This window comes from Dermacentor albipictus, chromosome 1, assembly GCF_038994185.2.
Source record: "Dermacentor albipictus isolate Rhodes 1998 colony chromosome 1, USDA_Dalb.pri_finalv2, whole genome shotgun sequence".
Lineage (NCBI taxonomy): Eukaryota > Metazoa > Arthropoda > Arachnida > Ixodida > Ixodidae > Dermacentor > Dermacentor albipictus.
Genome location: NC_091821.1, coordinates 338,876,906 through 338,896,202, shown reverse-complemented (window position 1 = coordinate 338,896,202; position 19,297 = coordinate 338,876,906). Strand labels below are relative to the sequence as shown.

General features: G+C 46.2%; 1 protein-coding gene across 4 annotated transcripts in view; it reads left to right on the top strand.

Annotated features, from left to right (window-relative positions):
• Positions 1–19,297, top strand: part of Nckx30C (solute carrier family 24 member Nckx30C) — a 268,006-nt gene that overhangs the window by 214,647 nt on the left and 34,062 nt on the right. For 2 of the 4 annotated variants that reach the window (XM_070531731.1, XM_065432745.1), the window contains exon 4: positions 8,462–8,695. The exons of the other annotated variants lie outside the window; for them this stretch is intronic. In XM_070531731.1, coding sequence (XP_070387832.1) covers positions 8,462–8,695 — 234 coding nt within the window. The remainder of the gene's footprint in view (positions 1–8,461; positions 8,696–19,297) is intronic. 4 annotated transcript variants of the gene reach the window in all.

The window sequence follows — 19,297 nt, the reverse complement described above, 5'->3', positions numbered from 1 at the left end:
AATAAAAATAGAGAGAGAGAGAGAAGGCGGGGATGTTAACCAGTCAAGAGTCCGGCTGACAACCCTACACTGGGGTAAGGGAGATAAATCAAGAGAGACATAGAAAAGCTGTGAGGCACACTTGAACTACGGTGTGACTACTGCGTGACTGTGTAACTACCAGGGAATTAAACGCCTGCTACACGGACTTGGGCTAAGGGAAATAAAAGGAGAGGGGGAAAGTGAAGATTATGAGAACCGAAAAGTAGATGCGTGTGAATAGCCGTTTAAAAAAAGAAATGATGGAAACTTACTACAGTCGCATATCCAAACAACGCTTATAAAGAAAGGCGGAAAGAGCCGCGTGAAGCTCGACCTTACCAAAATACGAGTGTTATAACATTTCCATAGTGCAAGAAAATATGACATCGCCGCCAGCTCCGATTTTTTTGAAAAGGTAATTTCGAGCGGCGTTTGTGGTATGAACCTGACACGTTAGTCTTCGCGCACGCTGGGAGCTGAGCTTCATTCTGTCACGAAATGCGAGAAACCGATTTAAGCCACTGCGTTTGGCTGCAGAAAAAAATTGTTGGTCTAGCGCGAACCAAGACTCGTTTGCCGCTGAGCAAATGCTTTGTTGGAATATTTTAATATACGTTGTCGAGACATCTGCAGTCTGTTTCTTGTCAAGTAACGCTCGACTCTAAAAATGTCAGTCTGGGTTCACGAGATAACTTACACGTGAAATCTGACGCTCTGCAAAGAAAAAAGAAATGAAAGAAAGAGAAAAAAAGTACATACGCGAGACATATTTTGATACTCCGGAGATGACTCCGAACTAAATTTAGCCCTTTCTCGTTAGCCTTGTGATGCGTACACCGAAAATGTAAGGAAATCTTGTGTTCAACGTTCGCTTCCGACGAAGAAACATGGAACACAAATATCAGAAGTTAGAAGAAGACGACGTAGACAGTAAAGCCCACAGAACATGAACTATGCAGCTAATATATTTGACAACCCGGTCGCTGAACCTTTGCGTGCATAATGGAGTGAAAAAAAAAAATCTACTTAGTACAAGTCAACTAAGTGAAACTTGACTCGGCTTGCAGAAGAAAGCAAATTGAGATCTCTTTTCGAATGGCTTACTTTGGGCCATTATGTAAATGTGAATGCTTTTGTGTAGTCAAAAACCTTCGGAGTTATGAATGAATGCTTTCTTGAAATTAAAAGCCTTCTGTAGTTTTCTCAGCGCCAGTAGGAGAACTGCGAACTGACTTCAAGGAATACGGAAAGACCAGCGTCAGTGAAATGTTGCATATTGGCCGTACTTTCGCAGTTAAAGTTTTCTGAGCTGCCTGCTATCCACATTTTCAGTCTTCCGTATTTCCTCTGTTTGACACTCTTCGCGACAACGACAGTCTGGTGGTTCGCATTGTTTATGAATTATGTTAAGTTAGCACGTTAAAGAAACGTAGGTGGTCAAAATTTTTCCATAGTCCTCCACTACGGCGTGCCTCACAGTCATATTGTCCCGCAGCAGTGACGGAGAAAAGCAGCAGCAAAACCCTGAATAACTGAACTAACTTTTTATTGGGCGTAACTGTGTCCGCAAAAGCAAGTTACACTCAAAGCGCAACGATAGCGGCGAATACAGTCGGCTATCGTCCAATTAAATCTGATCAGTGGGTCAAGCACGTCGACTTTTGCATGTTTTCCAGAAACTACTACACAATTCGAGTCACGCACATATGCAAATATGATTGCACAAGGTTCGGTGACAACAGACAGCAGGCTGGAACCATCGATATCATTCGATATCGATAACATTCCAGAAACTTCCAGGCGCGTCCTGCACTGAAAGCTGACATTTGTTAGACGGTGAAATGCGATCACGGGATGAAATATAAACAAGTACACGTGTCAATAGCATGGATTTGGCACGTAAAACTGCACAATTTAATTTCATTTTTTAGAATAAATTAAATGAGATGTTGCTTTCACATGTGGATTCTTACTCTTTGTCACAGGGCGAACTATGACGAAACGCTCGAAAAAAAGAGTAAAACACAAACGAATGTACATTACGGTCCACCTTCAGAAGTAGTATACTCACCTAGTGTCGCCGTTTATTTCAAATGAGGCACGAAATGCAAGCACAGCGACAATTTTCTTCCGTGGATCGCAGTCCAAATGACGCCTCACGTCGGACACTTTCTCCCTGGTAAATATGAAAAAATGTTGCAATTGCGTTAGCTTCATTGTCAGCCACGTGTCCTCTGTACAAACGTGTTGCCCTAAAGGAAACTGTACATTAGCACTTGTTATTTAAGGTACATAGCGAGGTTCTCAAGGCGTCCTCCATTGTGATGGAGTACGCCTTCTTTCGTGAAACGGCACGCACGAACGTACGGAGTTCAGACACACGGCCACAGTTTATAAGGATGTATATGCATAAAACTTTATCCGAAACGAAGACATGCCAGCCCTCGGCAACGAACATGTAATGCCCGCAAACACACTCGCAAAACTAGGACTTTTTTTTTCATATTTCTAACAAAGGCGGCTTCCGAAGAAGAACGACAGAGCGAACGCGTTTCCACCAGTGCCGGCTTGCTTCCGTACGATTTCGAATGGCAGTGGATTTTCATTTCTTGTTTGATATGAACGGGCGGGATCCGCTATTCTCCATGTTGAAATAGAGTCCAATTACGCAACTTTCCCATACCACTTTCAACTTTTCGCGTTTTGTTAGCTATAGCGTTGCAGTGAGCGTTTGCGTCCTCTCTTCTGTAACTGATCGTCTGGGGCCACTCGGCAAAGTGCTGCTGCTGTTGCCTGTCGCATAATCGAGAAAACCCCTACACCCGACAACAAAGGCTGCGACCGTGGCGCCGATTCGGCTGTGGTCGTTTAATGCGCGAGCCCGTTTTTCTGACGCTTTTTCTCTGGCGTTCTTCCCCACTTGTCGCAAAAGGGCTTTGAGAGGCTGCTACTGCTCCTTTCTTTTCTTTTCTTATCGGTCTCTTTCTTACTACCATTTCTATACTACTACAACAAATAGGCTTTGAGAAGAGGCATGAACGACGCGTGGGCCGATTCCATGGATTCCGTCGCGCCGTGTACGGGTGGGCAGTAAGCAAAATTTCAAGTTTAATAACTGTCACAACCGATCACACAGAAAGGCTCTTTGATTAGAGTCGGCGTTTTGGAAGGGCGAAATAAAGGCTTTCACTTGCGGACTGCTGTCTCAAGCATGGATGTGTTGGCGATCCCGCATATGCTGTCCAAGAAAAATAAAATAAAAGATCGAAATGGGAAGGTTATATCAACAAGGCGAGATGGGGAGCCGACAGGTCGCGACGTAGCGGCAAAGCAAGAAGGGATGGAATTTCGCAGCGACAAACGGCATACGCGCTGCACGTGGAGTGCATATATAATAGAAGCGCCGAACGCCGAACGCGGCGTAATCAACGCCCGCGCGCCCCCAAAAAAGTGGGGCATAACCCGCGCAGCAAGTGCGTTTTTACTACAAGCAAGCGCGTTCTTTGTTTTCCTTTTCTTTCCTTTGGTCTTTCCTCTACATGGCGCACGTGCGAAAAAGTAAAGGGCGGGGAGTTGGGGAGCATCGTGAAGAGAAATAAATTGCCATCTAGCCGGAGGAAATGAATGTCGAAACCCGCGCTAGAAGTCAGGAGGAGAGAGAGAGAGAGAGAGAGAGATCGCTAGGCGGGATAAAGAAAGAGTTTCAAGAACACCAACACGGTGGCAAGCTAGCGCGTCTGAGTCGCGGGGAAAGAAAGTCGCAGCGAAGAAGCAAACGGCAAAGAGAGGATAAAAGTTCGGGCCTACGTGGTAGCGTGAAGTTTGGAAGGAGGCACTTGGGCTGCCGTCCAAGACACACTTCTTTCTGTGCCCGCCGCCGCCGCCGCCGCTTTCCCGAGGCTGCTCGAGCTCGGAATCCATACTTGGCCGCACTCCTTTTCCCGTTTCCACGGTCCCATGTCTTTGTTGTTTTTACTCTTCTGCGCACTTTAACCGTCGCGCGGTCGTTTCGCCCTCTCAACTCGCTTCTCAGACGGCCGACTCAGACTCTCACTTGGATTTGAGGACGCGTTCCTTTTCTTTTTATTTGCATCTTCTTTCTTTGAGAGGTAAAATAAAACATAGAAGCAGGGATGGAAGTCATCTAATTACAGTCAAAATCGATGCGGGCGGCGCTTGGGCGCTCTCAGCGCCATAAGCTTCGTATCTTCCTTTCGTACTGCTTACGAAGCCAGCGCAGCACTTCGGAATTCTCTGGAGCTTGTGCACCGTACTAGTCCCGATGTTTCGGCCCCAGCCTGTAATCAGCATCGGGTGCAATAGTGTGGAGGAAGATGGGAAGACTGAAAGAAAGGCAAGGAGGTTAACCTAGGAATGCGCGCGGTTTGTTACCCCACATCGTGGGAGAGGGAAAAAGGAGACGAAATAGTGAGAAGATAGGATAGACTTGTGAATGCGCGCGCACACACGCGCCACAGATTCGGAGGCGGCTGCGCATTTAAGTTGTTTTCAGTGACTGTAGCGCGGCCCTCGCAGCTCTACTACGGTATACATGCCAACTTAGACCAATATCGCTCTAACCAAACTCTATGAACGTAAAATTGGCTAACCGGCTTAGACTTGCGGTGTCGAGTGCATGCATGAACATGCTATAATACGTATGGAGACCTACGGAAGATACGTGCAGTAGAATAACGTCCTAGAGGTATGTCCTCACCTCTACTCAAGAAAGTGGAGGGTGGTGCCACACCTTGACTCAGAAGCAGAGATAAAAATATTGTCACGAGCTCGACACAGCTGACAGCCACTCGATGCAGTGCGGTGCCACATGCATGAAGGACAAGGAGGTCAATCAGAGCTGATGCCGGTTGGGCACAATGTACCAGTGTAACGGGGAGGAGCATATTAAGAGAAGGAGAAAAACTCCAGTGTTAGTGTCGCCGAGCTAGTGAATATTTTCAGTGCTTTATCACGGACGGTCACTCAGTCCGGGTGCCTTCAGCAATCGCAGCAGCAATGTTGTGGCCTTCTGCAGCTGCGATATGCGAGGAAATATTCCTATTGTTCAACGTGAAGAGTCTTCCATCTAGCTGGTGGCAACGGTGGGGGTGGAGAGCCTTTCATTTTCGAAGGACGGGCAGTGTAGCACGGATAGTTTTCTGCAGCTTTGTCGCCATCCAAGGCACTGCATTCGGCACTTCCGTCATTCCAATAAAGAATGAGTATGCATTGGTAATGCAAGGCACAGACGTAATCAACAGATTGCTGTTTTTTCGCCTGCAACTGCGCCTGCTACCCGGTCTCCCACTTGACGAAATGGTCACTGCATTTCTGTGAGAGCCCATCACGATTCCTAACTGAAAGTTCTTAGCCAGGCGTTCTAGCCGCCCACTCGAATGCGCTAGAACGAAGGCGTGTCTATCAAGCAATTCCTTGTCGTATGCATAAACGAGGACGGTTATTTAAGCTCGGCGTCTTCTTCGCTCGAGGGGCAGCGCAGTGTTCAACTCCATGGTATCGAGCGTGAGCTTCAAGCCGAGACACGTTGGCGATCACACGTCTACGGGCGTCGAAGGGATTCGGGCCCACACAGATAACACACTCGATCGAAAATTTGGGGAGCGCGAGAAATGGCTTATATGAAGAGCATTAGGCGCAGACCGCGAAATTGGAGCTCACCAAGTCGCAAGCAGATATTGCGCATCATAAGGCGACGTGAATCGGAGATCCTATGACTTCTTCCTTCAGCAATGTTTCTGTCGCGCCCATAGACATATGAAACCTCGCTTAGCCAAAACCTCCTATACGTAACAAAACGCTAGCATGCCTTAACTGTGACGTCAACTAAGGTTCCCGACGTTACCAGTGAAAACCAAATTTTAGAAGAAGCCTGGCCGCGCTAGGTATAGGCCACGCGCCTCACGAAAATTCGTGCTTTATCGCCTCCCTGCGTGACGCCATGGTTCAAAACGGCTTGTGCCTCTCGATTTTGCAAGATATGTTCACTTGGTTCATTACACGAAACGATGTACTTACCGCTTTTCGCTCATAAGCCCAAATTGCGGGAAATGCTCCTACGGCATTTTCCTCATCTAAAGGTGCGTGCGCGATACCCACGACTTCAGTACGATTGGTCATCCTTCGCGTAACAAGAAAAGAATCGTCAGCAGTAATGTTATGACTCTCGTAGCGGCCATCACCAATACGTTACAAGTTCAAGAATGCGGTCGAAAACGTCGTGGACAAGGCACGGAAACATGATGACAACGTTCCCTTCGTTTCTGTAATTTTCACGTACGAATGTTGACCCCCTAACGACAACTCCTCTATTCAGCGCCGAACGTCTGTTGCGAGAAGGTTATAGTCCGATTTCAGACGCGATTTTATAAGCTGCAATAAGCGTGATTCTGTACTGTTGGCCGACAGATGAAACGCGATAAGAAACAGGAAGCTAGTTGCTTCAGACTCTACGCTTGTCTGCTCAATGTTTAAGCAGCCTTTGGAGGAATGAACGGCGTGATCCATGTCGCACTACAAGCTCACATGGATGCCGAATGCCACCAGGCTTAATTACGTGATGACGCCTCACCGCAGATTCACGTAGTGATGCATATTCTACGAATTGCCGCACGCCGCAGTGAGCACGTTTAACTTTTGGCCGACTGTACGTTTACGAGTGTCCTTTTACAGTCACTGGACGGTCCCTGTAATGCACTGTCCTTTAGCTTCCGCCATCTTGGTTCCAAAGTAGTTAAGACTTCGAAGTTTGTTACGCGATACAAGAAAGGCTGTTATGAAGCAGTGGGAAAAAGAGATCATCTCTTAAATTGTCCGCGTCAGATACTCTGGAAACCATTTTCATACTCACGCAGTTTGGATGACAAATCTCATAAGCTGTTAGACGCTGTAGAACTGAAGTGGAGGCTGTTGCTTAGACGCCGGCCCGCATGCACTTCATTTTCTAGTACTGATCTTTTTATCATTTTTATTGTGTGTTTTTTTTTCGTTTTACTGTCTCAATCCTAATACAGCTGAGATATTTGCTTTAAGATATTGTACAGCTACATTCAGTCACTATGGAAGAACAGTAGCAGCTGATCTTTGTTCACACCTAACTTTTGTTTCTTCTGTCTTTCAACTTAGCTCGTGTTGTAGCTCAAAAGACTATAGAAGAGTGACATAAAGTTTATTTCCGTACAAACTGCAAGCATCTAGATTTCACGCCTGTTTGTACAGTTTGGAAAGTTCATTACTGCTGTATGAATCTCTAGAAATATTTATTTTGCACTCACCAGAATTTGTTTTCCTTGCCATCCTTCGTTGCTTGCGAAGCTTAAATTGTTTTACCATCGATACGTTTTGCGAGTGTTGTATTTCATTCTTTTGTCCTGTGCACTACGTATAATCTTAATATTAAGATAACAATGGCCATGGAAGAGTGATTAACACTCCTCATATCTATTTAGGCAAAAATTTTGCTTCGCTAAACGTTATTTCTTAAGTTCAAGCACATCTATGATGTAACATTTTGTCCAGTCACTTATGTCTAGTCCCTTATGCTTTCAAGAGCTAGAACTAACGAAAACATGAAAAGTGGCCATGTGATCGGAGATAAGTCGGTTCAGAATGAACCTGCCACCAGTATCGTTAAATGTTACGCAAAATCTTACCATTAAAGAGGTTCTTATTCCTTTTTAGAGAACGAGTAATACGCCGAAAACAACAGCTTTGTCTTTACCTTTAGATTTTTTTCAACACTATTCTAGGATGGCACAGTAGTGAGGCGCGCTGAAAGCCCCGTTCTTATCCCGTGTCTTATCACTAAATTAGTGAGCTTAAAGGCTTTCGCCTACATACGGCCGCAAATGCCGAGAGTCGCGACCTAAGTGCTACGCAGGCCGAGAACGCCATGTCGCTATGAGCAACAAGAACAGTCTGTCAAAATAGCTTAGGCTCGTCATGGTAGCCAGGCCATGTAGACCTACGATATATTTGGCACACCCGCTTGTTATTTTACTGCAATGGGCGAATGGACGTTAGCGCATGTGCGCGTCCTATACCGCAGGAGCTAGCGAATCCTTATTGTTTCTTCTTCATTGGTTTAAGCAACTTTTACCCTGAGTTTTAATCTATATAGGAGTTGGTAAGACGGCTTACAGGCGTTTCTGTGCATCAACACTGATGTGTTCGAATTCTAAACTGGGCGACCCCTCTCCTCCTTCTTTCCTTCCTCCTCTCTCTCCCCCTCTCTTTTCTCCCCATAACTAAACCGCCAACGAACACGCACGAAAACTGCAACTATACCTCCGCCACACTCGAAACGGACCAAACTGGAAACCGGTCCCTATACGTTCTCGTGCACCAACAAATTCACCGATCGATCAATCTCAATATTAACTCGAACCAAAAACACGAAACCACGCAAATTAAAAAAAAAAAGGCGGTCAAGAGGAAGCAGTCGGCGGCATCGGAGCTGCGCGCCCTGCGGCGGATGCAGTCGGTGGTGCTGGAGGGTTCGGCGCCGGGCGAGGAGGGCCAGGCGCTGCCGCCCCTCTCCGCAGCCGTGGCGGCCGGGGAAGGGCCCTTAGCGCCCCCGGCGCCAGACAGCGCGCTAGAGCCAGACAACGGCGTCGAGGACGACGACAGTGTGTATCAGCCCCCGTCCCCCCCACCGGTAGGTCACGCCAACTCCCAACCCGCCCCCGAAAACCGCTTCTCCGATACGTCCCCGAGGCCTGCGTACTTAAAGCCGTTCTTTTTTTCCTTGGCAAGAAGATACTAGACAGCGGTATATAGACCATTTCCTTGCTTCGCGAGTGCGCTTATTTGCATTGCTCATGTGCCCGACTGATCACGGCAGCTCTCAAACGTTCAAATGAAGAGCAAGTGCTAGTTGAGCATGCTGGAAGCGCTTTGTCTGTTCCGCATGTATTCGTTACAAGAGCTACTTGACGTAAAACAAGCAATCTGTGCTCGTACATGCTGTTTGCAAAAATGGTTTCGCAACTAGTCTGGCCAAATACAATACGGTTATAAAAATAAGTCCAATCATCGATCAATAAATTGATCGAGAATAAATCATTCAGTCAGCCAATAAAATTTTAAGTCATTGACAAAAAGCCACGCTTAAGAGGCATAGATAGCGAACGAGGTCAAGTGGCAAAAATTGGATACCCCGTATTCGTGGTATTTTAGGTACCATTTGAAAACTAAAGCCCGAGAACGACAAGCGCATAGAAAAAGGAAGGTGACAGCTCTCAGAAACCGTACTTTTGCAGCCGTATCAGATGCTATCGGGAGACTTATCATCACGTCGTGAACGTTTTTGCGTCCCTTCTGCACGAGCGAGTCACGCTGTAGTGACATGCCTCTACGAGCTTTTGCTTAGAACACCAATTTTTCTTCCACTTTATCATCGTACAGATTTCACCACCTCACTAGGGGTAGCCAACCAACTCCGCCTTTAAGTTCCCTACATTCTTTGTTTCCTTGTTCATTTCTTTCTTCCTTTATTTCGCTCTCACTTATTTTCTCATACCGACACACTAACGCTTTCTGCTCTTTCCATCGTGCAACATATCTTTAACGGCCTCGCTGTTGTTCTCATCTTCTTCTCCTCTCGTCATGGCAAACACCGAATCTAAGTGATCTGATTACTAGTGTCTATTGAAAAAAATTGAAAATAATTTCCTCGTGACTAAAACTGCTACCTATCCCAGTGACGGTGCTTTCTCTTCTTCGTTTTTAGTTTTAAGCCGGAAGTAATTGTAATGCAATTTTGACGTATTTCCCGAACACGGCTATGCGCCGTTTCTTCAACGCCTTGCGCTTTCTACACCGTGACCATGATGGGCACGCATCCGGTACAGTTTCCGGCTTAAGCTTAGATTCACACGACGGTCCGAATAACTTAATCAGGTCCGTGGAGGTGGCCAACCTGCAGCAAATCGCACCGCGAACCCGTAATCTACGGTGGCTTTATGTGCAGCTTGATTTGGCGAAATTGAGCCACGTCACGCTCGTGCTAATCGAGGCTAAGCGATAAACGAACGAAACGCGATTAAACCATTAAGGAGGCGCTGATATCGAGGGGCGTGATAGAGGTGCGCCGATGCTGCTCCGACTGTTGGCACAATTCACTTTGACCGAAAGCTAAAGAAGGGGATGTGCGCAACTCCGGCCTCCTCTTCGGGAAGTAGGGAATCGAAATATCGAGATGGATGAAGCTAAGGAGATATGGAGCGCCACAAAGTGTGGTAGGAGCCACACTGTGTCACTTTCCGACCCCTTTGCTTACGTTAAAGGCGACATGTAAAGGTCGTTCAAAATAATAATAATAATAATAATAATAATAATAATAATAATAATAATAATAATAATAATAATAATAATAATAATAATAATAATAATAATATCCATACCACGCTCCACGTGCCGAGCCTGCAATTATGACAAATTTTCGTAACTTGCACAAATGGGTACAGAAAAATGCGCTAATTATTAACGAGACGCTACAGAGGCCAACGACTCGACTTCCACACGCACGTGTTGTCACACATAATTAGCAACACGTAGCCGAGGCAAACAGCTTGCTCACGCCAGAAAGCACACCCAATAAACGGCGAAAACGGCAGGGAGATCAAGCAGACTAGACTATTTATTACACAGCGTGGATAGCCTCTGTTAACGTGGTACCCGCTGTTCTTTCAACTACATCCCCTCCTATTCGAGGTAGCGCGTCAATCGTCTCTCTCGTCAATTGTCTCGTCTGTCAAGTAATCTGTTCGGCATAAACACGCGCCGAGATGGAGTGCACTTTCTGGCATTTCTTACATTCACCTTCCTAAGCTGCTAGTTCTGTTTGAAAGTACGCTAAATGAAAAAGAAAGTTACGCCCTTTAGGGCTTTTATTTTCCAGAAACTCTAACCGTAATCTATAATGCGTGTATTTCCCTTATTTGACCATGCGTGCCTGATACCTTCAGGTCAAAAACGGCATGCACCTATCAGCGTGGCAATCAATCTTGGCAACCAGCATGCGCGGAACGTTAAAGAAAGTACACGCACAATAAACGACGGCCATTCTTTAGAGACGAGTAAATCCCCAAAGGAGTTTAAAATTTTTAAACTGTACATTACGCAAGGGCACTCTGAAAAAAAGAAAAAGAGAGGAATCGCTCGACGAGTCCTTTTGGTGAGTTAAGAAGTGCGTTCACGGTTTAACGTCGCTTTCAGGTAGTTCTTGTGAGCTTACACTTCGGATGAAGCGCATTAAACCTGCTTCTCTAAAAATAACAAAAAAGAAAAGTACCCCATCGAGAGATCCGAGAACTCTCTAAAGTGCCCTTAGATGCAGGAGAAGCGGTATAGATATTTCAAAACGAGTTGCCAGCGCTAATTCCTTCTTTCTTGCAGTACGGTTCCACACGAAGAGCGTCACAGTCTATTTCGCATGCAATTACATCATCTTGCGCTCCAGCGGATTATAAAGCATCACTTTGCGTCAGAAAGGAAATTAATTCCGCGCTAAGCTATATTGAACCCATTCGACAGATAATCTTCTTAAACAAAATGTTTTTTTTTCTTTTTACCACTACTTCTTTTTTCTTCTCCTGCCCACACCCTTACGTCGAACCGTAAAAAAAAATAATAGAGATAACGGAAACAACACTTCTTCGCATTCGCAATTGCGTTGCCGCCATGTCGCGAAAGCCGTTCTTGTTTTTTGAGCGAACACGTCATGCTTCTTTTTAGGGAACCCATCGGTCATCCCTTACTCGGGCGGCTTGAATAACTGCGGTTCTGCGGTGCACTCACGTTGTCCTGGGAAGATTAGTGAGAGTCGGTAATGTTTGCTTCTATATCCCTGAAAACAAAATGAATGAGGATAGCCCCTTTTTGTTTTGTACTCTGGATAGAACAAATGGGGAAACGTCCCAAGAACGACGGTTGCAGTTCCTGCCTCGAGGCGGACCACGGTTCGAGAGGAGCGTGCCGTTGTTCCTCGCCCCAGTTTTTACCACGAGCGATGGAAGTGTGCACCTGAGAAAAGAAAATTATGGAGAAAACCGAAAAGCTGCTTAAGGAAAAGGGTGCGATAAAGAAAGCAAGTGACGTCGTTTCAGAAACACACATATTTTCGCTTAAGTTAGTGTGTATTATTTATTGTGTGTGTGTGTGTGTGTGTGTGTGTGTGTGTGTGTGTGTGTGTGTGTGTGTGTGTGTGTGTGTGTGTGTGTGTGTGTGTGTGTGTGTGTGTGTGTGTGTGTGTGTGTGTGTGTGTGTGTGTGTTCATCAATTTCTTTGACGGTACGCAGTTTGTACCTAGCGCAACATTGACCGGCCGAATACTTTTTGATAAAGATCTACAATGTGTGGGCTATAATTTTTTACATTTTACTTTTTACAGCGCGTCTTGGTAGGAATGTTCACATTACGCGGATGGCTGGCTTGCTACATGTCAACTTGCTTCGCGGTGAATCAGGCTTTGCCACATAAAGACCCTTAGTGAGGAGAAGCACGCTTCACGTTGTCCCTTTGAATTGTAGTTTGCATATTGGATTGTGAAACACAGCGCACGGACGACCAGAGGATCGGCAAGATAAACAGACACATGCACTTGGGTGTGTTTCTTCTGTCAGTTTAGTTCACTTTTAGTTTATTTCGCTTCCGTTAGGTCTTCACATTTATTCTGCTGGTGCGCTGTGTCTTACTTGAATAACAAGCTCGTCCGGCCACACACCTCTTTTTTTCTTCTGTATATTGGAATAGCTTGTGCTTGCAGCTAAGGAGTTACTAGGACAGCGCCCATAAAAAATTAAATAATTAATTATCTACCAATGTTAATGCACCCGGATCAAATTTCGCAACACAGCGTTTGATGCGAGTTGTTTGCGCGGCTGAAAGCCGTTCGCTTGCAGAAAACAGTAGTTGGGTGGCATTGCGACAAATGGATAGTCCGGGAGATTCTGCGGGATCGAAGGAACGCACGCATGCACGGTGAGGCAGAAATAAGTCTCAAGCTTGTCGAAACAGTAAAGGCGAATGAATGTAAGGCGTGCCCAAAACAACGCGACGGTTGAGTAAAACTGTGTCACTGCGCGTAGGAGGTAACCGAACTATTGAAACGAAGCACTTTGCGAGGGCACTTGAAATTATGAAAGCTCATTGGCTTAGGCCGTCGCTTTTTTATCATGAAGGATTTTGAGAAAGCTAGAAAAAAACTGTAAACAAAAATTGTGGTGAGTTCAGCTGTCCGTTGGGTCTTTTGCGCCGTGTCGCTTGCAAGGTAATTAAATATGGAGAAGGCGATACGAACGCAGCTGCGACAAAGGAACTCAAGCACAACGAAAATGACAAAACCAACAGTGCTGTTGCAGTGGCTTCAGCCGTCGCAGCCCAACATATGCTTGGCACCACAAAGCTCCCTCGTAACGCAACCGACACCAGGAGACAAGAACAATACAGAAAACAAGAAGTTAAGGTACATTGATGTTGGGCGGGAAAAGGAATGGGTCGATTTTGTTAAGCATTGAAGCACAACACACAGCGACGTATGGCGATGCATGCGTCAGCAAACCATCTCTTGCACTACTAAATAAAGAGCTTAAAATGCACGTGCATGCCATGATATAAATAACACTGTGAACCAAGTTGATATTTTTCTTTCTTTTTCTGTCCCGCAAATTTTATCGTCAACATGCTCGGGCAACTATTTATGCAACGCACCTCGTGATTGGTATATGCGGTTCTCTAGTCTCGGAAATAAAGATGACACTAAGAGCTTAGCGCCACGTGTGTGGACATCCGTGTGTGTTATGTGCCATGGTGTATGTTGCGCTATGCCCGCGATATTTGTAATATGACGTTTCACCACAAAACACAACCTGCGAACCCAGTCAGCGGTATGTATCACCATGAAGTGCGGTAGACTATGAGCGTTCGATATGTCTGCCGCGCAAACCGTAGAAAACGTAACAATATAAAACTCACGTGCCTTTCAAAGTCAAGAACGTTAGTATGGCACTTTTCTTTTTGTGCGCTGTGCGTGGCTTCTTGGATGAGTTAGTGCGAAACCGATACCTTCATAAACAAAAAAGTCCCTCCATAAGAGCACAGTCGTCTAATTAGAGGCGCTCCACCACATGTTCACAAGTAGACCGAGTCATACACTGAAAATTAGCGGCCAAAGGAATATAAGGCGAAAAATGTAATTGAGTTCTGCACAAGCTTATTACGCCGAGAACGGAAGCGATCTTGATGAAGCTTGGTATGCGCCTCCACTCCGAAATTTAATTCTCTCTGCGTGCGAGTTCGAGAGAGGTAAAAAAAAATGTAGAATAGAGGAAAAAGTGAAATGTAGCCTGTAGCGCGTCTTGCGCTGTAGGAAGAGAATTTGAAGTAATCGACTGTTGCCCGGTTCTGCGCGTGGAATACAGGGTATTATTCGGCTTCGCGCGCTTGAAGAGGCAAGACTGAAAAGAAACACCACGGACAGCGTGGGAGGATGAAAAGAAAGCGAAGGGGACTACATCCCCGAAATGTCATACAGTTTAAATTACTCCCGCTCGGATCAATTTTGCTGCCTTCCCAGAGGGAGGGAGGAAACAGCGACCGGCAGTCACACGGAGGGGAAAGGAGAGGAACGAGAAAGGAAGTCAGAGCCGCGACAAAGGAGCGATGCTCTGCAACTCCGCCGCCTCCTCTCGCAAAGCCAGCCAGCGTGGGCTGAACTATACGCTCGCCAGCGCATGGGCGGAGGTAATTTAAACGTGTGGCGTCGAGCCATTTGTCAGACGCCACCGACTTTTCGATTCCGGCGGGGGGCGCCACGGTTTCGCATCGCGTGAGATCCCTAGATAAAACAAGTTTCGCGAAGGCGCTCGCTTCCTTCGAAACGAGGCGTGCGCGACGACTGCGCATGCGCAGCAGAAAGTATGAAAGCCCTGGCCTGATGGAGCTTCAAAATGAGAACGCTAGGGAGAAATCTGGCGCCAGTATCTGCGCGCGTCGCCAGTAGGCCAGTCGTGCCAGGGTGGAAATAAAAAGTAAAACCAGTTCCACGCACTGAAAGCTGTCCAAACAGCGAAGCTGGTGGTCGTTTTGTTCAAGCTTGAACACGTGTTTTGCGCGATTTTCGTAAAAGCCTTTTGCCTCGTGGTCGTCGTTTTGCTAGATTCGAGCTTCGGTTCCGAATAGTGCACACTTTTCAGTTGCGTGAGGTTGTGATGAAACCACAGTCTATCACACACCTCGCAGCTGTGGCCGCACTCCTGGTCGAGGAATTATTTCATGAACTGTCCATCGACACCCTCCGTGGGAGGAATCTCTCAGCGTCAACGTCTCTGCTCGGCCTCCTACTCTTGAAGTTGGAGGTTAGCTTACCTCTGCTGGCGCTTGGCTTGGGTTGCTTTCTTCTTGAAAGGGTGAGTCGGCTTACCTCCACCGGCGTTTGGCTTGCGCTTCTTGTTGCCGATCCTCGGCGGTAGCGGCTTCCCTCCGTTGGCGCTTCTCGCTCTCGGATTTCAGGATTTGTGCGACATCGACGCTGCCGTTCGTGCCGAGTGGAATCCATGGGGCGAAAGGACGCGCGCCGGCGAAACACCTGCTCGTATACCCCTCTCCTGCCCCCCTCTCCCACCGCGCGCTCTGCCCCCTGCCTGGCACAGGAGAACGGACGGCGAAGGCTTGACAGCTCCGTTGTTAATAATAGACTGTGCAATGATTTATCTTTACGTCACCCTTCTGGCTTCGAATACATTCACAAACCTACGTCGTCATAGATAAGTTGTTTTGTCGGAATGAGTCAGGCCTCACTCAGCCTCTGAAACAAAACAAGAAAGAAACTAACGGGAAGTGCTGCTGCTCAAAAATCACCGACATATTTAACAAGGCACATACTGGAAAACTTCCGGATGAATTTATGACTTAGATTCTAGAACTTAGGAGGCAAAATGAATTAGGTTTTAACGGTAGAATACGTAACAACGCTAAAAAAACGTAAGGAGTCTGGCATGCAAAATAACCAATACTGCTATTAGGAGAACCTGCGAAGCGGTGAATAAGAACAACAACCAGCAGCAGCAGCATAGGACGACGACGATTATGATGATCTACTTTCTACATGCTGTAATATTAGCTCAGTGCAAGTTCAGCGCAGAGACACCTTAACTCGTCAGTTTCTGGTTGTCAGTAAATATTAATAGGCGCAACATGCAACACGCCTTGCAAACTAGCTTAAGAAGAACAACTTTAATTCACGTACATTAAAAACAATTGAAGTATGTTATCTGAACAAGGCTGTGACTACAAAGTGTCGATGTCGTTTGACGTTTATGACCATGCTAGATTTATTCAAGAGAAGCCGATTATTCTACTCAATATAACATGTGTGCAACTCTCAACGCTCTCTAACAGAAGAGTTAGATACAAGAAACACGACCGTATACTGATTAACTTAGCTACAAAATTAACGTACTAACACTATGCAACATCAAATGATGCAATGAGTAGCTTAAGGATCGACAATCTTCTTTCCGCAAGAGGTGTCCTATTAACGCTCCAGTATTTGCAACGGAATAGGCTTAGTTCGTATTGCCTCAGATATGAAACCTCCCTTTCGTACACCGTGCATATTTCCAGTTTTTACCGATTGCCGAACTTACGAGTTTTATAACAAAATCAAACACCCACAGGCCAGACAATTAAGTAGAAGACGAAAAAGATTGTGATCCCATATGGTTGCGCCTATTTTAGACACTTTCTTTCTTCTTCTTAAACAAAAAAGAAAAGTTGCAGCGTTTTCTTATGTCCGAACCTGAGGGACGGAATCTTCGAACAACCTTTAAAACACGCCAAAATGAGCATGTAACGTTGCAGCACGGTTTCTAATGTAAAGAAGGAAAGGAATGCCCAGCCTCTCCTTCCGTGACGAAAAAGAAAACGCGCTCAAAGATTGCGAAAGTTAGATTCAGAAGAAAAAAGCGATGGTGCAGGAATTGCAACGGACATCGATGAAGCCCAGCGCGAAGTTTACAGGTAATGGTAAGAAGAAAGTTGGAAGCAGGAGAGTGCGGCCAGACTGCTGTCCAGTGGCTGTATTACTCTAGGTCTTGTAAAATGCTTTTGCAATCCTCCTTAAGAGAATTCGCTGTCATTCCAGTCCCGAAGGCATTACGTCAATAACGTTTTATTGAGCTTTCGCCATCTCTCCTATTCGCCTAAGAACTTCGAGAAATAGCGAACTTCTCTTTTCACCCACTCTCGCATCTATTATACTTTGGACAGAAAATTTCCGAGGCGCTGTGTTCAGTATTTCCGAGGCCTCGTTCGGCATTTTATTTTTGTTCCTTCTTTCTTGCGAGAAAGTCACCAAATAAGTATGCGGAAGGCCATTTCCAATGTTTAACGTTCTTTTCTGGACTGCAACACGATATTGGCATCTTCAGAGCTGCATTCGTCGCATATTTAAGGACCACATGGCGAAGTTTCTTGCTTCTTCTGTTTCTTTTTATTCGATCTACTTCGTTTGATTGCTAGCTAAAATTGTCCAGACTGCGGTGCCGGATACACTTACGCACTCGCACGTTCGGAATTGCCCGCCTTCGTTGCCTCGCCATACAAACATTGGCGGACAGCGGCGTGGTCCGCTCCCGCCTTTGCGAACGACATGCTCCCGTCTCCCTCATCACTCTGCTCTCTGCGACTATACAGGCAGACGTGCTTCGTCGTGTTCTTATACGGCGTTCTTATCCCATTCGCCTTACTTTATACTCGTCCCGTCATTTATACATCTCTCTTTCGTTCTTCGTAACAAAACACTCACGCCCAGGATCCTCTAATACATTTCTCTCCAGCGCTTGCACACATGTCAGCCGCGCGCGTGCGTGCATATTCGACGTCACTGCGCCCGGAGACACGTCTAGCCTATAGACGCGATCCGTTATGAACCAGCAGCTGCCGCAGACAGCTGCCGCGTGAGACATGCGCGATTCGCACGTGCAAAGCCGCGGTGACGTGCGAGAAAGGACGACGTCGTTCGGGGCTATTTAGCTGTCTCGTCCGGCGTTGTCCACCCGACTGCTCTCTTTACTATTATTCCTCTCATTCTTATTCCTTCTTTTTTACTGTCTCCTAACCACTTTTTCACTTCCATCGTGTGCCCTTCTGTGCTTCGGTCTTCCCACGTCGTCTGCTCTCATTCTCAGCCAACTCCTTTCTTTTTTTTCGTCTTTCGTCTGTTTGCCTTCGAACATCTACGCTTTCGTTCTCGCCTCCCATTTCAATCGATTTCTCACATAGTAGAAGGAGACCTCGGATGGATTTGAGGGAAGTAGCTCTCCTTCCAACTCTCACTTTCTTATCCGTACCAGCTTCCTTCTTTTCTTCCTCTCTTTTACTTTCCGACCGCGTTACTTCCATTGTCACGAAGGAGAAAATGCAAACTTCTGTCACACCACCTCTCCACTACAGAAAAGTTGCTTTTCCTTTGCTCCATAACGAAATGTGCAGTCAATGTTCTAAACAGCAATAGAAAACGTCTATAAAAGGGAGAAAGACAAGGCGTCAGCGCGAGCCAGATCGGATTTCAATAGTAACGCACGCTCGTGTGTACACACTCGTTTGCAGAAAAGGGAAAGCGTGGGAGTGATCGGAAGGCGGGCTGATGCCGGTCCAACCGGAAGTGGAGTGCTTCCGAACTCTTCCTCTCTGTACTTCTTCGCTCCTTCTTCGTCTCGGCCTTGTGCTTATCGTAGCTTCCTTCTCGTCTTCCTCGAATGGTCTCCCTGTGCCTCATTTTATGTTGCTTCTTCTTCCTTTCTCTCTTTCTTAACGTTCTGGTGAATCAGCTTCACCTTTTGAAGGACATGCTCCAACACGTCCGTGTATGGCTGCTTTTGGTAGATGCGAAAAGATGCGCGTGGAAAAGGACAAAGACAGAAAATCTGCAGAACGGCCGTCTCGTCGGCAGTGGCGGTGGCGCAGTGGACACGTGGAGCACGAACAGAACACCGAGAGCCAGCGAGAAAATCTCCTTTAAACGAGCAGCGGCTGACTTTCTATTCGAGAATGCGAACGGTACGGCTTGCTCGGGGCGGCGCTATCGCAAGCTTACCACGGTCGAGGTTCCACGCAAGCGTTGACGGATCGGACAGTGCTGCAGCCATACGGGAATTTTATTTATTTATTTATTTATTTATTTATTTATTTATTTATTTATTTATTTATTTATTTATTTATTTATTTATTCACAGGATGATATTTTAGAGCTTCTTGC